Source organism: Erpetoichthys calabaricus, chromosome 8, assembly GCF_900747795.2.
Source record: "Erpetoichthys calabaricus chromosome 8, fErpCal1.3, whole genome shotgun sequence".
Classification (NCBI taxonomy): Eukaryota; Metazoa; Chordata; class Cladistia; order Polypteriformes; family Polypteridae; genus Erpetoichthys; species Erpetoichthys calabaricus.
Window position 1 is genome coordinate 176,243,231 of NC_041401.2, and position 19,303 is coordinate 176,262,533.

General features: G+C 37.5%; 1 protein-coding gene across 1 annotated transcript in view; it reads right to left on the bottom strand.

Moving 5' to 3' along the window:
- klhl17 (kelch-like family member 17) overlaps positions 1-3,034 on the bottom strand; it is a 60,512-nt gene extending 57,478 nt beyond the window's left edge. Inside the window, exon 1 of the mRNA XM_028807857.2 lies at positions 2,904-3,034. Coding sequence (XP_028663690.2) covers positions 2,904-2,996 — 93 coding nt within the window. The 5' untranslated portion in view covers positions 2,997-3,034. The remainder of the gene's footprint in view (positions 1-2,903) is intronic.
- Positions 3,035-19,303: the final 16,269 nt, after the last annotated feature.

The following is a 19,303-nucleotide window of genomic DNA, read 5'->3' on the forward strand; positions in this document are numbered from 1 at the left end:
TACAGCACCGGCTCAATCAGGAAGCACACTGTCACAAAAACTGAGGTGAGCTTGTCTTTGCTAGAAAGTCGCCATGCACTCCCTAAATTTGACATGCCCTGCGATTTTTCAGTAATGAAAATTGACATGGTCTGGCATCAAGATAAGCAACTGGAGTTGGCAAGTATGACATACCCTATGACAAAAAGTCACGTTAGGTTACACTGACTTTGGATACAGTAGCTCCTTCCAAACCAAAACTGATTACAGAACAAATAAACTCACCAAGGTTTAATGATAGTACTTGCACTTGTACAGCTGCATGCTGAAAACTACAATGTAGAAGGAGAAAATTTAAATTATAGGTCTTATAAACAGCATGAAATTAAAGTATCAAAATATATCTAAAACCTGTTTTTTTGTGACCTGTTCTGAACACTATTCCAGATCAATAGGTGAAAATAGAAATAATACTTGTGTCTCATTTAGGAATGCTGCTGATTTGATAAATGGGAAAATCTGAACTTCCATGCAAAATTCCTGCAAATAACAGAAGGCCCTTTTTTTTAAACATCTCTTTTCACTTTATCTCCTTCTTAACCCCTCTTAATCTAATTCAAGTTTCTGAATTATTTTTAGTGATGAAATAGATTATATTAAGTCTCAAATGTGTTTCAAAAGATTAATTACAACTAGTAAATATGGCCATACAACTCCTGTTCTTAAGTCCTTACTCTGGCAGACAATTAAGTTTAGACATGACTTTAAATTCCTTCTTATCAAATATACAGCTCTACGTAGTTAAAAGACCTAATCAATGCATTCATATTGGAGCAAACATTATGACCTATGAAGGGATGATCTTCTAAGAGTACCAAGGATAAATTATTACTGTTATGAAAGGGTATTGTATTACAGGGCCATATAATCTGCTCTTGTGTTAGAGATGCCGCATCAGTTGAAGACTACTACTTTAGTCTAGCATAACCTGATCAGAGCCAATGTTTAAATATTTGGTCAAAGTAAAAACTTCATAATTGTTATGAATTGTTACTGACCTTCACCTGTTCTGTTTCACATCTTGGTATCATGTGGTGGCACTGCTATATTACTAAGCTACTACTCCTACCAATGGAAAATGACACAGAGTTACTGGGAGCCAGCTGTGTTATATGGGCTGGAGACGGTGGCACTGACCAGAAAGCAGGAGACAGAGCTGGAGGTGGTAAGATGCTAAGATTTGCACTGAGTGTGACAAGGATGGATAGGATTACAAATGAGGACATCAGAGAGTCAGCTCAAGTTGGACAGTTGGGAGACAAAGTCAGAGAGGTGAGATTGCATTGGTTTGGACATGTACAGAGGAGAGATGCTGAGTATATTGGGATAAGGATGTTAAGGATAGAGCTGCCAGGGAAGAGGAAAAGAGGAAGGCCTAAGAGAAGGTTTATGGATGTGGTGAGAGAGGACATGCAGGTGATGTGTGTAACAGAACAAGATGACGAGGACAGAAAGATATGGAAGAAGATGATCCACTGTGGCAACCACTAATGGGAGTAGCTGAAAGAAGAAGAAGAAGAAAATTAACTGAATAAATAACTAGGTCTATATTTGTGCACCAGGTTTCACAATCAAACCTGCCAGCAATTAAAAATTGACCAGTTTATCCACTTATTTAATTACTAAACTTGACAGCTTCTTGGTCATGTTTACAGACAGTTAGAGTATATCCCAGGAGCAATGGATGCAAGGCAAAACCTTACCCTGTATGGAAATGTAAGAACATCAGACAGGACACTTACATTCACACAGCCAAAATCAAGCTGACAGCATGTCTAAGAAATGTAAGAGAAAAATAAGAACTAAAAGAGAAAAATGCAAAATTCACACAGAAGACAAGTCCATGTCACCAGTTCATTGTGATATAAGCAACCATCAACCCATTTTCTAACTTTTGTATCATATTCAGGGTCAGTGAATTGGGAGTGTAATGTGGGAATCATATCTGGACAGGGCACCACTAGTCAGGGAAGGAGGTTTACAGCAGCAGACAAATACATTTAGAAAAAATAACAGAAGGCCAGGATAATGATAAATAATACACAGGAAAACAACACAGCTTTGTTGAAAGGAAAAGTAGCAGAAAATATGAGAGACTCGTCAACAGATAAATACACATACATACTGTAACTATAACTGCCAGATAACCTATAAAGAAAGGCAGGAATAAGTTTAGCTAGCTTCCCAAAAGCCACAGTGAACTGCAGGCTACATGTGGGAAGAGGGGCCGAAAAGGTGCAAAATACGAATGGAGAGGCAATCATGACACCCGCCTTGGGCCCATGAGCAAATTATTTAAACTGCCTATACCACCACATGCACAAAATAACCCAAATTAAGTAATGTAAATGTGTTGTTGGAAAGCACCATGGGATGGAGCAGAATAGAAATACACTACATAAAAAGGAGCATACTTGTTTGTGATGGGGGAATTGAGGCTGAGATCAGATTATTAGATTTTTGGGGTTCTTCTGCTTTAATACCCTCCCTTTTTCATAAACTGACATTTTTAGTCCTGTTATATCAGCTGGTGAGCAATCAAGGGATTACACCACGCATTTACTATACATAAATAAATACGTCATCATGCAAGGATCTATTAAACTGAAATTGCATTTAATGTCAAAACCAGTGAAACTGAAATATAAATCCTTAAGGGAAATTCTAGCTTATGTGAAAGCATTTGCTGATGTTACTGCCTGCTAGAAATGAACATTTTAAGAGCTTTCAGTACACTTTGAGGATTAAGCTGTTCAAAACAGAAGATCATCTTATTTGCTATTTTTATCAAGTCTGTTTTATTTTGACATTGTCACAGTATTTCACTCTCTTAATGGTAGCTTGCACAGACAGTAAGCACTCACCAGCTGTTTAGAGCTGTTGATAAGTTTTCCATTAATCTGCTTTAATGTGTGCTGTGTAGCATACAGACACCCCTCCCTGCTCCTCGTTGACATGCTGCACTAATTCAGACTCACAGCTGATTTTTATGTTCTCATGGACTGAAAAGATAAGACATATGAAACAATATCCATAACTATCAAAAATACTGTTCACATGTGTTATTTTACTGCTAACTGACTTTAAATGAGAATTCTAGTACAAAAGAAATCCCTGAAAACTTAGACTGTTTTCATGTTATAATTTTGTGTTATGAGTTGAGATGAGTTTAAAATACAATATGATGAACAGTAAATTTGAATTTCACAGCACGAGGTATCAAAATCCAAAAAACAAACTCTTTGCAACTCTTTCATCCTTTAAAATGAAAAAAGAAAAATTACATTTGGTAACAAAGCAGTTTTTACAGGAATATTCACTAAATTACAATTACTAACTAATTTATGCTGCAATTTGTTTTGAAAGCCATATAATCAGAAATCAATTATCAATGTTACATAATTAACACAATTTCAGTAGTCACTGTTTCATGCAGAACCAAAGTCTGTAACTATAGCCTTTGGGTAGAAGGAAAAAAATCAGTCTTGAATGGGACACTACTCCATTGATACAGTGAGACTGATGGGAACTGAATAAGACAGAGGACAATGGGACAATACAGAGGAATGTGCCCAGGAATAGGTAAGTGTCAGAAACCAGGAAAGCAAACAAGAAAGTTCTCAAAGGTTTGCCAAAATTAATTTTTTTTCTTCCTTTCTTCATTTTCCTTACGATCTAACTATTATAAAATGTGTACAGTATGGTGGTGTCTCACAGTTCCAAGAGAAATGGTTGGAATCCTAACTGTCTCACTGTCAGTACTCTAAAAATTAAAGGTGCCAAAGTGGTTCACAAAAGCACGGCCACAGGCAAACCATTTGCGGTTTCCAAAAGAACTGTCCATATGAAGGCTCCAGAAAGAACCTTCATATATTTAGATATTGTATATAACAGGTTCCATAAATAACCATTAATAGATGGCAAAATAATTGTGTAAATCCAATGGCTTCCTTATTTTAAAAGGACAATTGCTTCGAACAATAAAACAGACTATGTTTAGTTCTTTATGTTAGTATCCTACTAGGTACACTACCATAAAGATTTCTGTTTTGTCCACATATTAGGAACCTTTTTCAAAGCACAAAGGACAGTTTTTATCGCAAAGAATTCTTTACCAAATCGAGAAAGTTCTTGGTCAAGCTGAGGTTCTATGAGGAGCCACACCCCCCAGTAAAGTGTCGTTTTACAACCATTATTGTGTGTATGGAGCCTGCTAATTTTCACCATGTATGCATGGGTCTTGCTCCAAATATGCTGCTTTTCCTCTATAAGCCTACGGTAATGAAGGAAAATAATTCCTAATAAGTGATTATGGTAGTGTGCAGTACTGTGCCACGTCATAGGCAGAAACCATTCCCGGTTGGAGTGCCAGTCAGATTCAGTCAAAGTAGGCTCATGTACCCTGTAATCTCTAATAAACTCACTGCTTTTTTATAATAGATAGATTCAAAAATGGAAAGACATATTGACATAGACATATTAATGACAGTTAATCTTAATAGAGATGAGAAGGGGAAAATGACTGATAATGGTTAAAATATTAATTGTCGAAATATACATTGTGATGGGAGGACCACTGTGTGACACCATCACCTGGAACAAAGCACCAAAAACAAAGTTCTTTATCAAAATAGAGGGTTATTAAACACTGAAAATGGATGATTAGAAGGAGTTTATACAGTAACTCTCCTTAATAACTTTAACCTCTTTGTTAAGATGCCTGATCACACTACCTTCCTGCGAATCACCAAACCTCCAAGCTTAAAGGCTTTCTGGCCAAGGATTGCCATATGCATCCATCTGAGCCAATTCCAGGGTGAGCAATGATTCCCAAAAGGTCGTATGTCCTTCCTTATAGAGTGCACTCCTGCAACACCTGGGGCCTCATGCATAACGGTGTGTGTAGAATTCGCACTATAACATGACGTAAGCACAAAAGCGGAAATGTGCTTACGCACAAAAAAATCCAGATGCATAAATCTGTGTGAATGCTAGCTTCCACGTTCTTCCGCTACATAAATCCCAGTCAGTGTGAAAATTAACGCACGTGCATGCGCCTACTGTCCTGCTCCAACTCCTCCCAGAATTATGCCTCTTTGAATATGCAAATCAATATAAATAGCCTTTAAGCTCAGCCTTCTGTGAAAAGACAATGGCAAAAGTACGAGGGGAAAATAGAAGAATTGCAGCGAATACCAAGTGGAGGCAAAGAGAAACATACTATTTGTTGATTTAAACAGTGATATAAACAACAAAAGGAAGTTGATCGAGTGACATAGTGTGTCGGAGAAACTCGAAAGCTCAAGTTCACAAAGCCCGAAATAAAAAAGAAGTTGTCAGATATCAAAGTCACCATGAAAAGGTGAGTCGTAGCCCACCGTCTGAGTGTCATATGAAAGCTTATTAGGGTACAAAGGAAAAAAAAAAGGCACAGTGTGAAAACAGCACGAAATGTCAACTTTAATCTTGAAATTTCCACTTTAATCACGTAGTTTATTTTGTCATTAAAGTAGAACATCATAAACTTCATCTTAAAATCGTTTAATTTACTAGTTTCTCAAATCCCATCGTAACTAAATGAGCACATTAAATGCTTTGTTTTGTATTTGATCTTCTATGTGGGTGAATCACTACGTGGTTCTGGGCTTTCTCTTCCTCCGACAGGACACAGAATCCATTACATTCGTAATATTACAGCTCTCTGAATAATTAAAATACTGAGAAGTATATGTGATGTCATTTTCATGATGATAGGAGTTAAAGCATGTTATTAAACATGGGAATACAGTGGCACAGTGATTGTTCATGTCTCACGCAAGATGCTTGCTGCGCCATGCGAGACCTTCGATGAAATACTTTATTACAGAAGTACTATCTCTTTCAAACATACTAACCCCCAATTCCTGTCCTTACTTTTCTTTCTCTAAATACCCAATTGCCACACAATCAGCATTGTAATAGACATTAAGCCATCCGTAAGCTTAGAACGCCGATTCTTCAAAACTTTTAAGGAACATTGAAATATCTTCGTAATGTTTAATTATTCTATCCATCTATCCTTCCAGTGTCGCGCCAGCCACAGCAAGAATACAGCACGAGGCAGGAACAATCTGTGAATGAAGCTCCAGCTCCTCAATAGCGCTGCAGCACCGTGTAGTTAAAGTTAAAGTTTTATCTGTATAATAAACATATTTTGCTGCATTTCATCTTAAAAATGATATCATCATCATATGTAAATATGCGCTTTATAAAGTGGCTCAGGTTGTGCAATATTATAACTGTATCGCAAATTTATAGTGAGGTTAATTGTACTTTTAAGTACAAACAGTTCTACAAGGATCACTTGATGGACTGATTGAGTGCATTTAGAGGTCTTGGGATGAAACTGTTTCTGAACCGCGAGGTCAGTACAGGAAAGACTGAAGAGTTTGTCGGATGAGAGCTGTTCAAATAGCGAATGGCTGAGGCAGCGTGTGCTTGATGCTGTATACCGATAATTCTCTTTCAGATCAGCTGCTATAGATCTGTGATTCCCCAGTGCAGTGAGAGTAACAACGCTAAATCAGTTATGGTATTTGGAATAGTTTGATCATTCTGTGGACCATTATATTGTTACAGGTTAATTACAATCAGATGCATTAAACTAATAAACAATATGCAGTTAATTTATGTGTATTTAAAAAGCTGCGTCAGGGATGTGGCGTCAGGGTATGAGCTATCGTGGAAATGTGCATGGCTTTACACCAAGTTTAGGTTTTATACATCGTGATTTGAATGTGGAAACATTCTTACACAACATTTTTGTGCATACGCACCGTTTATACATGAGGCCCCAGGTTTTCTTGCACTGATCATTCCTAACTATTAAACAGGTAGTCCCCATTTCTACAGGACTATCTCTGTATTGCCATCTAAGGATATGGGCCTTTTCTCACCATCTTCCATATAATTTACTATACACAAAATAATAATTTCTAAGGTATATCAAGGAAACAATATCCATTAATGGAGTCCACTCCTTGCCATATTTATATTGCCCATGGCACCCTTTTAAATTGTACTTAGTGCTCTTTTTTCCTTGGCACTGTCTTCCCATTGCCTGTGCATTTTGTGTTATACAGTTACTCAAAATCACAAATGTTTAAAGGGTGCATTTACTGTTTTATAAGCATCATACTGCAAGACTACCATTTGTTGGTTATCATCTGTTAAGAATTAGTTGTGTGTTGCCTCACTGCTAATGGCTCACCTGGGTTGGCAAATGAAAGCAGATTTTATTGGGAGATGAACAGAACATAAAAAGAAACCCATTTTGTGCAGGGAGAGGAGGCTTCTACCCATGGCGGGGCTATATAGTTTTGATCTTTTGCAAATTCTTTTTATATAATACAGAGATCAAGTCTTTACAGGAGTTTGAAACAAGACCAAAAATCTCAATAAAGCTGTAAAGCAAATGTAAAAATATAAAAAGCATATGATGAAACACACTGCCTATTATTTTACTAAATATAAAGCACTAGTGACACCTCACCTGAAGGACTGTGTGCAGTATTGGTCTCCGTATTATTAAAAAAGAAATAGCAGTGGTTGGGAATACTTCACCATTTTCAAATCAAAGTTATTTCTTCCACAGTAATGGTATACATTAAAGAAATGTTACATACAAAAATAACATTTTCTTATCTGTCACTTGACGTATGTTGTTTGCAGTAATGGTCAAGAAAAATGGTTAATCTCATTTTCTTTTTGTTGAACTAAGATAACAAAATTGTTGATAGAACAAGTATCAATTGAGACCAACACAGAAGAAAAGCAAACAATATGAAAATGCCCATTAAAAATATCAAATTACTCATGTTACATCTAATTCTATGCTCTAAACATGTTTATTTTAGGTAAAATGTTGATAAATAAACCATTTCTGAAGAATTTACTTGTGCACAATGGGAAAGCCATAAATGCAGTACTTCTGGGTTTTTCACAAGAGTTTAAATCACACCATTCTCCACATTCAGGGCATTTACATGCACACACCTAACCGTGATAAGGAAGAAGCCAGGTTTCTTAAGAATATACATTTACATGTGCAAGTAATCTTCTACAGTTCTTGTTTGTCAAAACACTCCGACGTCATTAAAATGTGTAAAAAAAAGGAGTGAAATGTCATCATCAGTCACTGTGAATCAGAAAACAAGTGTGAAACCTGTATTGATATTACTGTGTTTTAAAATAAAATTTATCCCTTCATGTGCAGTGAAGTAAAAAAATATCCATCCCCATTTTACATCTCCGACCTGTTCCCCGATGAGTTATGGTATGAACACTGGCCACTGCTCCATTTAGTCATACAGTTTCAAAATAACTATTGCAAACATCTTGATTAAAAGTAAAATTACACTTTTTTAATGTTTGTTACTGGATCGCATGCAGCACACTCTTTTCTATTTGGCTGTACAATTGAGCTTTGCAAAGGACCCAGAATGTGTGTTTCTTCCCTTATATCCAGTGTTGCTGCAATAATAATAATAGACAATATTACTTCAATAAAATAAGTATTGCACATTACATGTTACTTTAAGAAGTAATCAAATTAACAGAATGTACATTACATTTAATGCAATACTGATTCTGAGATTGTGCTGATGAAATTAGCACTGTACATTCAGTTTATCAACATAAATCTAACCATTTTTGAAATATTGAGACATTATTTCAGCCAGGAGAAGGGATGATGCGATTGCCCAAGCATTTGCCTCAGGAAATTAACCTTCATAGACACTTCTACATGGGGCTGCTAAATGTGAGAAAGAAGCTAAGCAACTGTAACCCAGTTAAGGGTTTACATGGCCACATAACCGGGTTATTTGTATGGAAATCTATGTCTGATAACCTGGTTTCTCAGAGACTAAGAACCTGGTTTCTCTAACCAGAATACTATAAGTGTTTACATTAAATTTTAGGAACGAGGTTTCTGTGAATAATCAGGTTATTACGGCACACATAAATGCACTCAATGTTGATATCAAGTGAAGGGAATGGTAGCCGATTAATGAGCTATTACTAGTCTTCAATTTAAAAGTTTTCTTTTGGCATTTTTCTGAAATGGTTTATTTAACAATACAAAAATACATATCTGTGAGCATATGACTGATATCTGACATGTAGATTATGTGACAAAATAATCTTTTAAGATTTTGTCATAAATGTTTTGATATTGTTTTCTGTTGCTTACCATTGACACCATGATGTCACTTGTAACCGGAATTTTGCTATTTCCACTCCATAAAAATGAGCTAAACCATTTTTCTTTGCCATAACTAATAAAAATACAAGGTAAGTAAGAGATCTTAAAAAAATATCTCATTTGGATGGAGTACTATATTCCCTCTAATCTGTATGGGTCATGGGTGCATACCTTTTTTCTGGGCACTGCACAGCACTTTTGAACTGCCGCACAGCGGTTATCATGCTGATCACTCCCCAACCCTTCCAACAGTTTGGAAGTGCTACACATCTGCCACTACCAAAATTCCATGGGGAACACATGCTGCTTGTCACTTATGTGTTACTGCTTCCCCGACAATCTGTACTCTACGTAGGAACCCCCTACAACCTGTTCTTGTAGTGGTGCATCACACAGCAAAATGGTAAGTACCCACTCATATGATATTTACATCTAGGCAACGGTACAAAAAAGTACAGGAAAAACTGGTCGAGTATTCCTTTAATTTGCAATTGAAAAGCATGTTCTTACATAAAGACATTTGTTATAAATTTTAAAAAATACTGTGCATTCTCTATTTAAAATGGGGTCTGTTGAGTAAACATGAAAACAATAACCTTTAAAACTTACTAAATATACCCACTTTGAAGTAGGAAAGTTTTCAGTTTACCCACATTCATGTAAAACAGCTACAGGAAGCTGTGTTTTTATATTTGCAATGGTGCCCTGTGGATTCCATTTTAAATTGCTGGGACTGGCTTGGAAAAAATGCTCACCTAAGAAGACAATTTTTTGTGACAAATTAATGTATGCCATGATGATAAAAAATAAACTTTTTACTTTTAAATGCCAAACTTGGCCTTCATTAAAAACTCCCCAAAACAGGCATAACTACAGTATATAACTACAAAGTGACATAACAAGACAAAAAGAAAGTTCTTTTTGAGACATCTTGAAATACCTATCAGATATCTGAAAAAGGTCAAGAGCCTGTTTAGAGACAAATAAGTAAACTTCATTTCAGATGTCCCAAAATGCCTACAGACATTTTTAAGATATCTCGAAAAATCATTTGAGAAATCTCAAAATGGATGGGAGCTTGTTTCAAGATATCTTAAATTGGGTTTCATATATCTTAAAATGCATTTCTGATATGTTAAAATAAACAGAGTATCATTTCAAGATATCTTGAAATCTATGCTATCTTGAAATTTACATATTTCCAAATATTTGTAATTACTTTTGAGATATTTTTAATTCATTTTGAGATAGCTCTAAATGTTATTTCAGCTTGTCATATCTCACAGACATTTTTAAATACTGAGAGAGAGAAAGAATACTGTCAGATGTCATGATTTGGTATGATTTTGGGTCTTCAAAGGCCACCAGTGTTTATTTGCCTCATTATGTCTGCTTCAAGCATTGGGGTGTGGCTTTTGCGGTCAAGACTCATGCGTAATCAATGTGACAGGATAAAGGACAGTTATGAGTGCAAATCCTTATTAGATCTGCAGATACCAAATGTGTGAAGTATTCAAAGTATATCTTTGTGCTGTATTTTTGCATGTACTTTTTGGGCTTTGACGTTCTTTACTCTCCATTATTGTCTCTCGTATTGGGCTTCAGTTTTGTTTTGCTTTGTCTCTTACGTGTATCTCCTGGCTTTTGCTAAAAAGTTCATCTGCCAGTTTACTGACAGAACACCAGATAACAGGTGCTACAATGCTAAAAAAATATTCACTTAGTTACATAACAACGTTTTAGTATTATGAAAATTTCTGAAGACTCTAATGATGTAAACCAGCCCTGTTTTTTTGGTTTCTAATGGTATAAATATCATACACAGATACTGGTTCACACTCTATTACCAAAAAAAAAAAAATACTGTTGTGATGAATTGAATTATCTTGGATAAAACACCTTGAATTACGCGTATCATCTTAGAAAATGATTGATACTAATGAGATTTGCATCCCAAATTCCTGTTCACATCAGCAATCCAAGAAGCCAAAAGAAACATTGTTTTTCTCGAGAGAGAGTTCAACGTTATTGTGAATCTGAGGAACAGCACCGTACACGAGAATATTTACAAATTATGTCCACATAACTAGAAAATGTGTCCACAGACTGAGAATCCACCTCCACAACATCACAATAAATATTATTGTTTCTGAATACACTCATACATACACTGAGTGGCCACTTTATTAGGTACAACTATAGAATTCTGTATATTACCCCCTTTTGACTCAGCCTGAATTCTTCAAAGAATAAATTAAACAAGATATGAAAATATTCCATACGAATTTTAGTCCATGCTGAATCCACAGTATTGTGCACTTCTAGTAGATTTATCATCCACTGATTCGTGCAGTAATCCTTATTTTTCACCTTGCCCCAAAGGTGCTTTGCTCTCCTGGACTGGTCACTAGGGTAAACTGAAGTCACTGTTATGTTTGTGGAACCAGGTTGAGATGATGTATGCTTAACTTGATGCGTTATGCTGCTTGAAATATGAATTTGCAAAGGGGCAGACTGTGGCCATAATGGTATGCGTGTAGTGAGCACCAATATTTAGGCATTCTGTGGCAACACAAGGCAGAATTATGGATTCATGCTGTGTGCATCAAAGTGTAAATCAACCATGCCGCTGGAAATATTAAGATTTACTAGATAAGGTAACACTTTTCTAATCTTCAGCTGTGTATTTTTGTTGATCACTTGGTCTCCACTTTAGAGTCTAGAGTGTTCCATGTTCATTGATGCCCTTCCGCAGACCACTGTCCAAAAGAGCAGTTATTTAAGATTTTGTGGCCTCTTTGTCTGCTTGAATGAGTCTGGCAATTCTTCTTTGACCTCTCCCAATTAGCAAGGAGATTTTGTCTACAGAACCGCTCACTGAATCTTTAAGTTTACGGCCTCATTCTCTGTAAATGTGGGCTTGGTGTATGAAAATCTCAGAAAGGCAGCAGGTTTTGAGATGCGGAAACATCTACAATTATCACCAAAGATCATACCATTGCCAAAGTCAGTTAGATCACGTCTTCTTCATTCTCATGCTTGACCTAACAACATCTAACGTTTTGACCAAGTCTACTATATATTCTTAAAATACTGACTGTTGCAACTACATGATTGACTGCATTAATAACATTAACAAGAAGCTATATCTATTAATATGACCACTGTGTTTGTGTATACATCACACTCACATATAGTTAATGCAATTAACTGTCATGGGGGACCAGAGCCCATCCCTGCAGCATTGGGCACAAGGCAGGAACTATTGATTGACAGATAGATAGATAGATAGATAGATAGATAGATAGATAGATAGATAGATAGATAGATAGATAGATAGATAGATAGATAGATAGAATCAGCTGAAATACTAAGGGACACAAACTTGCAAACCTAATAATATGATCAAGTCAAATTGCATACAGTAAAAGGGTATTCAGGTATAGCATAACACAGGACAGTCATACAAATAAAACATAACTAGTTTAAAACCTCAAAGTGGTTAACAACAATCTATGCATCTATGCAAAAATCGACATAAAAACTGAGACTTCACTGTAAGAAATCTGAAGCCACTAGAAGCCTCTTTTAAGTTGGAGCTTTGGTGGACTCGCTAATATTATGCATTGCAGAACTTGAACATAAGGTGACATACACAAACAACAGGATATACCATCTTGAATATCTACAGTATACACAAAGCTAACTGCACAACCTAAAGCAAAAGACCAGTCATTAAAAAAAATATTTAGGACACCACAACATAAGGACTGTGCAAGCAGTGAAGGAGGAGGGGAGAGAAACCTAACCACATTTATGTCTATGTTTTTTCGAAATTGTGCTAGAAAATACCTACAGTGATAGACCAAGCTATTACATCTCCTGCTCTAAAGCCAGGTCAGGAGGAAGGCCACATTCACTAGCTTCACTGACTTGTTCACTCCCAAGGTAAAAGACGTCTTCACTTCACTAATTTATAAAGTCAAAAAGAATTTACAGACTATATCACAATTTAAATATCCATAATAAACTGTTATCTTTTGTTGATGTAAAATTAAAGATAATAACTTAAAGATAGGGTGAGAAACTCAGTCATCCGGGAGGGGCTCAGAGTAGAGCCTCTGCTCCTCCGCATCGAGAGGAGTCAGATGAGGTGGCTCGGGCATCTGATCAGGATGCCTCCTGGACGCCTCCCTGGTGAGGTGTTCCAGGCACGTCCAACCGGGAGGAGGCCCCAGGGAAGACCCAGGACACGCTGGAGGGACTATGTCTCCCGGCTGGCCTGGGAACGCCTCGGGATTCTCCCGGAAGAGCTAGAAGAAGTGGCCGGGGAGAGGGAAGTCTGGCTATTTCTGCTCAAGCTGCTGCCCCCACGACCCGACCTCGGATAAGCGGAAGAGGATGGATGGATGGATGATGTAAAATTTATTTCACCTTAAATAGACTGTTATATTTTACAACATTCATGTAAAAAAACAAATGGATCATTTTTAGGAGAGAAATTACTAAAAATAAAAAACTTCCAAAGCCTTGGCTGCATAAGTGTGTCTACCCTCTATACAGTAATGGAGTTTGTAACTGTGTTTACATTTTACCAGTCCCACTCCAGATCACTTGCATTTACCTGACATCAAATACAGTGATTCTTATTGGCTCTTAATATAATAATATGTTTTTGAAGCATCTGTGGTTATCTATCCAATCCATCTTCTAGACCTCCTATATCCTGAGCAGGGTCACAGAGAAGCTGGAGCCTATCCCAGCAAGCACAAGGTACAAGTCAAGAGCAATTCCTAGACAGGGCACCAATTCATTGCACAATGAACACACAGATACCACACACACCAGGGCCAATTTAGCATTGTCATTATAAACAACTTGCATGTCTTTGGACATGGGAGGAAACTGTTGTAGACATGGGGAGAACATGCAAACACCATGCTGGGAGGACCAAACAAGTGAATCCCGGTTTCCTTGTTGCAAGGCAGCAACACTACCATGGCACCACCATGACGCCTGCATTCTTGCTTGTCTAGATTAGAAATAGCAGATCTGGCTATCCCTGCAAAACCAATGACAAAAGAAGGAGAAAGCTCTGTAGGGAAGATAGCTAGTGATCAGAAAGAATCTTCAATGGATAAGTTTAGGTATTTTTGAAGTGAGTTTTGTCTTCACAATCATGGTAAACATTAATTGGCACTGGAGACTTGCGCTTTAAGAGAAATGTGGTTTATTATTAAAAAAATGCACCTTTTGCTTGTGGCTTACGATGATGGTATATGGGGCATAAGAGCAAATGATAAACAGAAGACTTAAAACTTACCAAAAATGTTCACTTTTGACCACAAAATGTTTCTGTGTAATGATCAACATTTTTAAATGCAACACTTAGCAGAAGTGTGTATCCAAATTGATTTTGAACTTTTCCGAGACTCCAACCTTTTTGAATAGTTCTGGTCACCTTCTCACTTGTTTCGTTGCCTGTTTGGCTTTAAAAATTTCTTTCAGTTTAATCTTGGAAAATGTCTCCACAACATAATGCCTGATGATGGCCAGAAAAATCATCTTGATCAGAAACACTGGCAGCAGCGTATGTCATGCCTGTGTTTTCCAGCAGAGGTAGCAATTAAGTCCACCTCTTGACAGCAAAATCATTCATTCTCAGTAGTCATTATTTTACATTTTCCACATATGCCCCACCAGTTATCTGTTGTCATGTGCTTCAGTCAATGAGAGGACATCATTCAGTCTATCAAAGTTGTTTGTTTAGCTAATACCTACGTTGTTCCAATATCAAATCCAGACACTTCTTTCTGCTTCAACCACATGTCTCTGTACTTTGTCCGGATTCCCACAACATTTTGCATAAAGAAGAGCTAACTGGCTTCAGTCCTAAATACACTTCCCATTAATTTCCACTGGTTGTACTGAGTATGTGATTCACCATTTAATTAAAAGAATTCAGCTGGATCTACTTTATTGATGGCTTTAAGAATTTTGAAGACCTCAGTTAGGTCCCCATGCAGCCTCCTCTGCTTGAGACTAAACAGGTTTAATTTTCCCATTTAAGGTGGGTTTATTAATCTTCTTAGATACAGCAACATGTTCCTTAGCTCTCCTGCCTCAAAGTTCCATGTGATGATGCAGAGCTGGCATATAGATGTTTCAGCTTTTCAACAGTGTCCAGTTATTGTGTTTATATTTAATCTAACTGCTACATTAAGGGGGTCAATGGAAACTACAGACACACCATTTTTCATTTTATTTTCATATCCTGTATGTGTACATTTTTTACTTTTTAGCTGAAAGCCGAAACAGCGGATGTTAATCAGCTACAGACATACAGACATGCTTTACTTTATCATATTCTGTTCTGTCACTTACAATTTGAACCATATCTTCTTCCATACTAACTGTTGTCTACCTGCAGCGCTTCGGACTGGAAAGCACTGAGGAAAGTGGTGAGGGCTGCGGAGAGGATCATTGGAGCCCCGTTGCCAAATGTACAAGATTTGGCAAAACAACGCTGTCTGGCCAGAGCTGTGCGGATTTCTAGAGACCCTACTTATCCTGCCTCTGAACTCTTTTCCCTCATGCCCTCAAGCAGAAGGTACCGCAGCCTGAAATGTAGAACTACCAGGTTTAAAAACAGTTTTTTTCCTACTGCCGTTCGTCTTTTAAATGAAGCATTTTAGTATTTTATTGTAGGCTGATTTTAACTATGTGTTTTTATTAATGTCTTGTGCATCGTATTTTCGTTCTGCAGCACATCTTGGATGTACTGCTGAATGACAAATAAAATAGAATTGAATTGAATTGAACTGTCCAACAACAGTCACTGTCAACCGAGAAGTGAGCACATACTGGGTATGTATCTATTCAAGAGGAAACATAGTGCCAGGAATCTGCGGCAAAATTTAATTACCCTGAACTGTCTGTTGTTGCCACTACCATACCTCAGAGGAGCATGTTTTCTGAAAGTGGAACATTTATGTCTTAGCAATGGACATATTTAGTTATTCTTAAGACTTTATGTTTCATGCTTGTTCTGGTGTGCCATAGGCTGTCAATAGTGGCTAAGGAAAAGGTTTTATTTTTTAATTTTCTAGGGGACTCTGCCCTGCTCGCTTCGCTCAACCACCCCTGGGTTTGGTTTACCGGATATACAATTTAAAGAGATTGTTATTTGCATGGGAATTGTTACATATGCATTATTTTCACTTTTACTTTAAAACTTGTGTAAAAACAATACTAGTCCCTTCATTTCCAGCCCTGGGCGTGGTTAAATCTCTTTCTCGCATGACGTATAACGCTGCTCGCATTGTGAAGGGGGGGCTGAACGCACGCTAAGGAGTTTCAGTCGGATCATCTGCTGGCAAGCTGCGTTTTCTGCTTGTCGTGCTTTGCCTCGATCATTTCAAAGCCTGTACAGCAGCTGTCCTTTTGCCACTTTGAGTCTCTGCCGCTTGCATTGTGAATGGAGGGGGGTCGGAGGGGGGGCTGAACGCACACTAAGGAGAAGCGGTTGGATCATCTGCTGGCTTCCTGCTGCTGCTGCTGGCAAGCTGCGTGTTCTGCTTGACGCTTGTCGTTGTTTTAAGAGCTGGGAGCACATGATGTCTGTCTGCCAAAAGCATTCCAACAACTGCTTGGTTAGATGTCCGTGAACTTGTTTTAAATGTTCTCTCACTGCCTTGTCTCATGTGATGTTAAAGGGTCTCTCGTGGGACATCAAATTGCAATCTCTTGGCACCAAGTCTCATGTTTAATGTCCCTGCGAGACGCTCCGTGGCCAATCTCTTTCATCTCACGGGTCTTTAAAGTGTCTTCTGAGAAGATCACATCTTGTCTCCATGGTCTCCCTTCCACCAAGACTTTTTTTTTATAATAGAGAGACAAATAATGCTTCACTTAACAATACAAGATTCCAGGGAAAATAAATACACACTATGATTGCCAAAAAAATAACTGACTTCAAAAATGCAGATTGTATTCTTTAAAATAACAGCAAGAGTTTATTGGAGTAACTGAACCATGAGGTAGGGTGCCAGAACAGAAGCTATTTCTCACAAAAAGTAAATCTAAGCCCATATAAAGCTTACAGGAAGGCGCCACCAATCACTCAGAATTATGTGGGAAAATGTTTCATACTCTGATGAGCCCTTGATAAAATGTGTTGTCCTTAATTACAACAGAAATATGTGTTGCACAATCAACAGCTCACTACCCAATTAGCACAGTACCTACTGCCCAACATGTTGGGAGGAATCATAATATTAGGATGGTTGTATTCAGCAAGTATAAATTGGAGTAGAAAATGAATAGCTCCAAACATAAAAACAATCCATATGCATTAAAAAAAGAATCAAGCCTAAAGTTTAAACAATATGATTAATTAAATTTTATCTTCAAAATGTGCATTAATTTACATATGGTTATAACCAAATTCTTCATTGTTATGCAGTGTAGTTATAAAAGTAATTGAACAAAGATTGAATATTAAAAATAAAACAGAAGGTCCTGATCGAATGAGCTAATCGAGCTAATCTCTAATTCAAAGCTATGTTGAGTATGCATACAGCACACACGAAAATGTAGAGTGCACACTAAGAATAAAATGTTGACAGTTTTAGTGTATTCACTTTAGTTTAATAATGTAATGTGATATACAGTTAGGTCCATAAATATTTGGACAGAGACAACTTTTTTTCTAATTTTGGTTCTGTACATTACCACAATGAATTTTAAATGAAACATTTTTTTAACACAAGCCCTTCATTTCAGGGGCTCAAAAGTAATTGGACAAATTAAATAACTGGAAATAAAATGTTCATTTTTAATACTTGGTTGAAAACCCTTTGCTGGCAATGACAGCCTGAAGTCTTGAACTCATGGACATCACCAGATGCTGGGTTTACTCCTTTTTAATGCTCTGCCAGGCCTTTACTGAAGTGGCTTTCAGTTGCTGTTTGTTTGTGGGCCTTTCTAACCGAAGTTTAGTCTTCAAAAAGTGAAATGCATGCTCAATTGGGTTAAGATCAGGTGACTGACTTGGCATTTCAAGAATTTTCCACTTCTTTGCTTTAATAAACTCCTGGGTTGCTTTGGCTGTATGTCTTGGGTCATTGTCCATCTGTATCATGAAACGCCGCCCAATCAATTTGACTGCATTTAGCTGGATTTGAGCAGACAGTATGTCTCTGAACACCTCGAAATTCATACGGCTGCTTCTGTCCTGTGTCACATCATCAATAAACACTAGTGTTCCAGTGCCGCTGGCAGCCATGCATGCCCAAGCCATCACATTGCCTCCACCGTGTTTTACAGATGATGTGGTATGCTTTGGATAATGAGCTGTTCCATGCCTTCTCCATACTTTTTTTCTTGCCATCATTATGGTAGAGGCTGATCTTGGTTTCATCTGTCCAAAGAATGTTTTTCCAGAACTGTGCTGGCTTTTTTAGATGTACTTTAGCAAAGTCCAATCTAGCCTTTCTATTCTTAAGGCTTATGAGTGGCTTGCACCTTGCAGTGCACCCTCTGTATTTACTTTCGTGCAGTCTTCTCTTTATGGTAGACTTGGATATCGATACGCCTACCCCCTGGAGAGTGTTGTTCACTTGGTTGGCTGTTGTGAAGGGGTTTCTCTTCACCATGGAAATGATTCTGCGATCATCCACCACTGTTGTCTTCCGTGGATGTCCAGGTCTTTTTGTGTTGCTGAGTTCACCAGTGCTTGCTTTCTTTCTCAGGATGTACCAAACTGTAGATTTTGCCACTCGTAATATTGTAGCAATTTCTCGGATGGGTTTTTTCTGTTTTCGCAGCTTAAGGATGGCTTCTTTCATCTGCATGGAGAGCTCCTTTGACCGCATGTTGTCTGTTCACAGCAAAATCTTCCACATGCAAGCACCACACCTCAAATCAACTCCAGGCCTTTTATCTGTTTAATTGATAATGACATAACGACGGACTTGCCCACACCTACCCATGAAATAGCCTTTGAGTCAATTGTCCAAT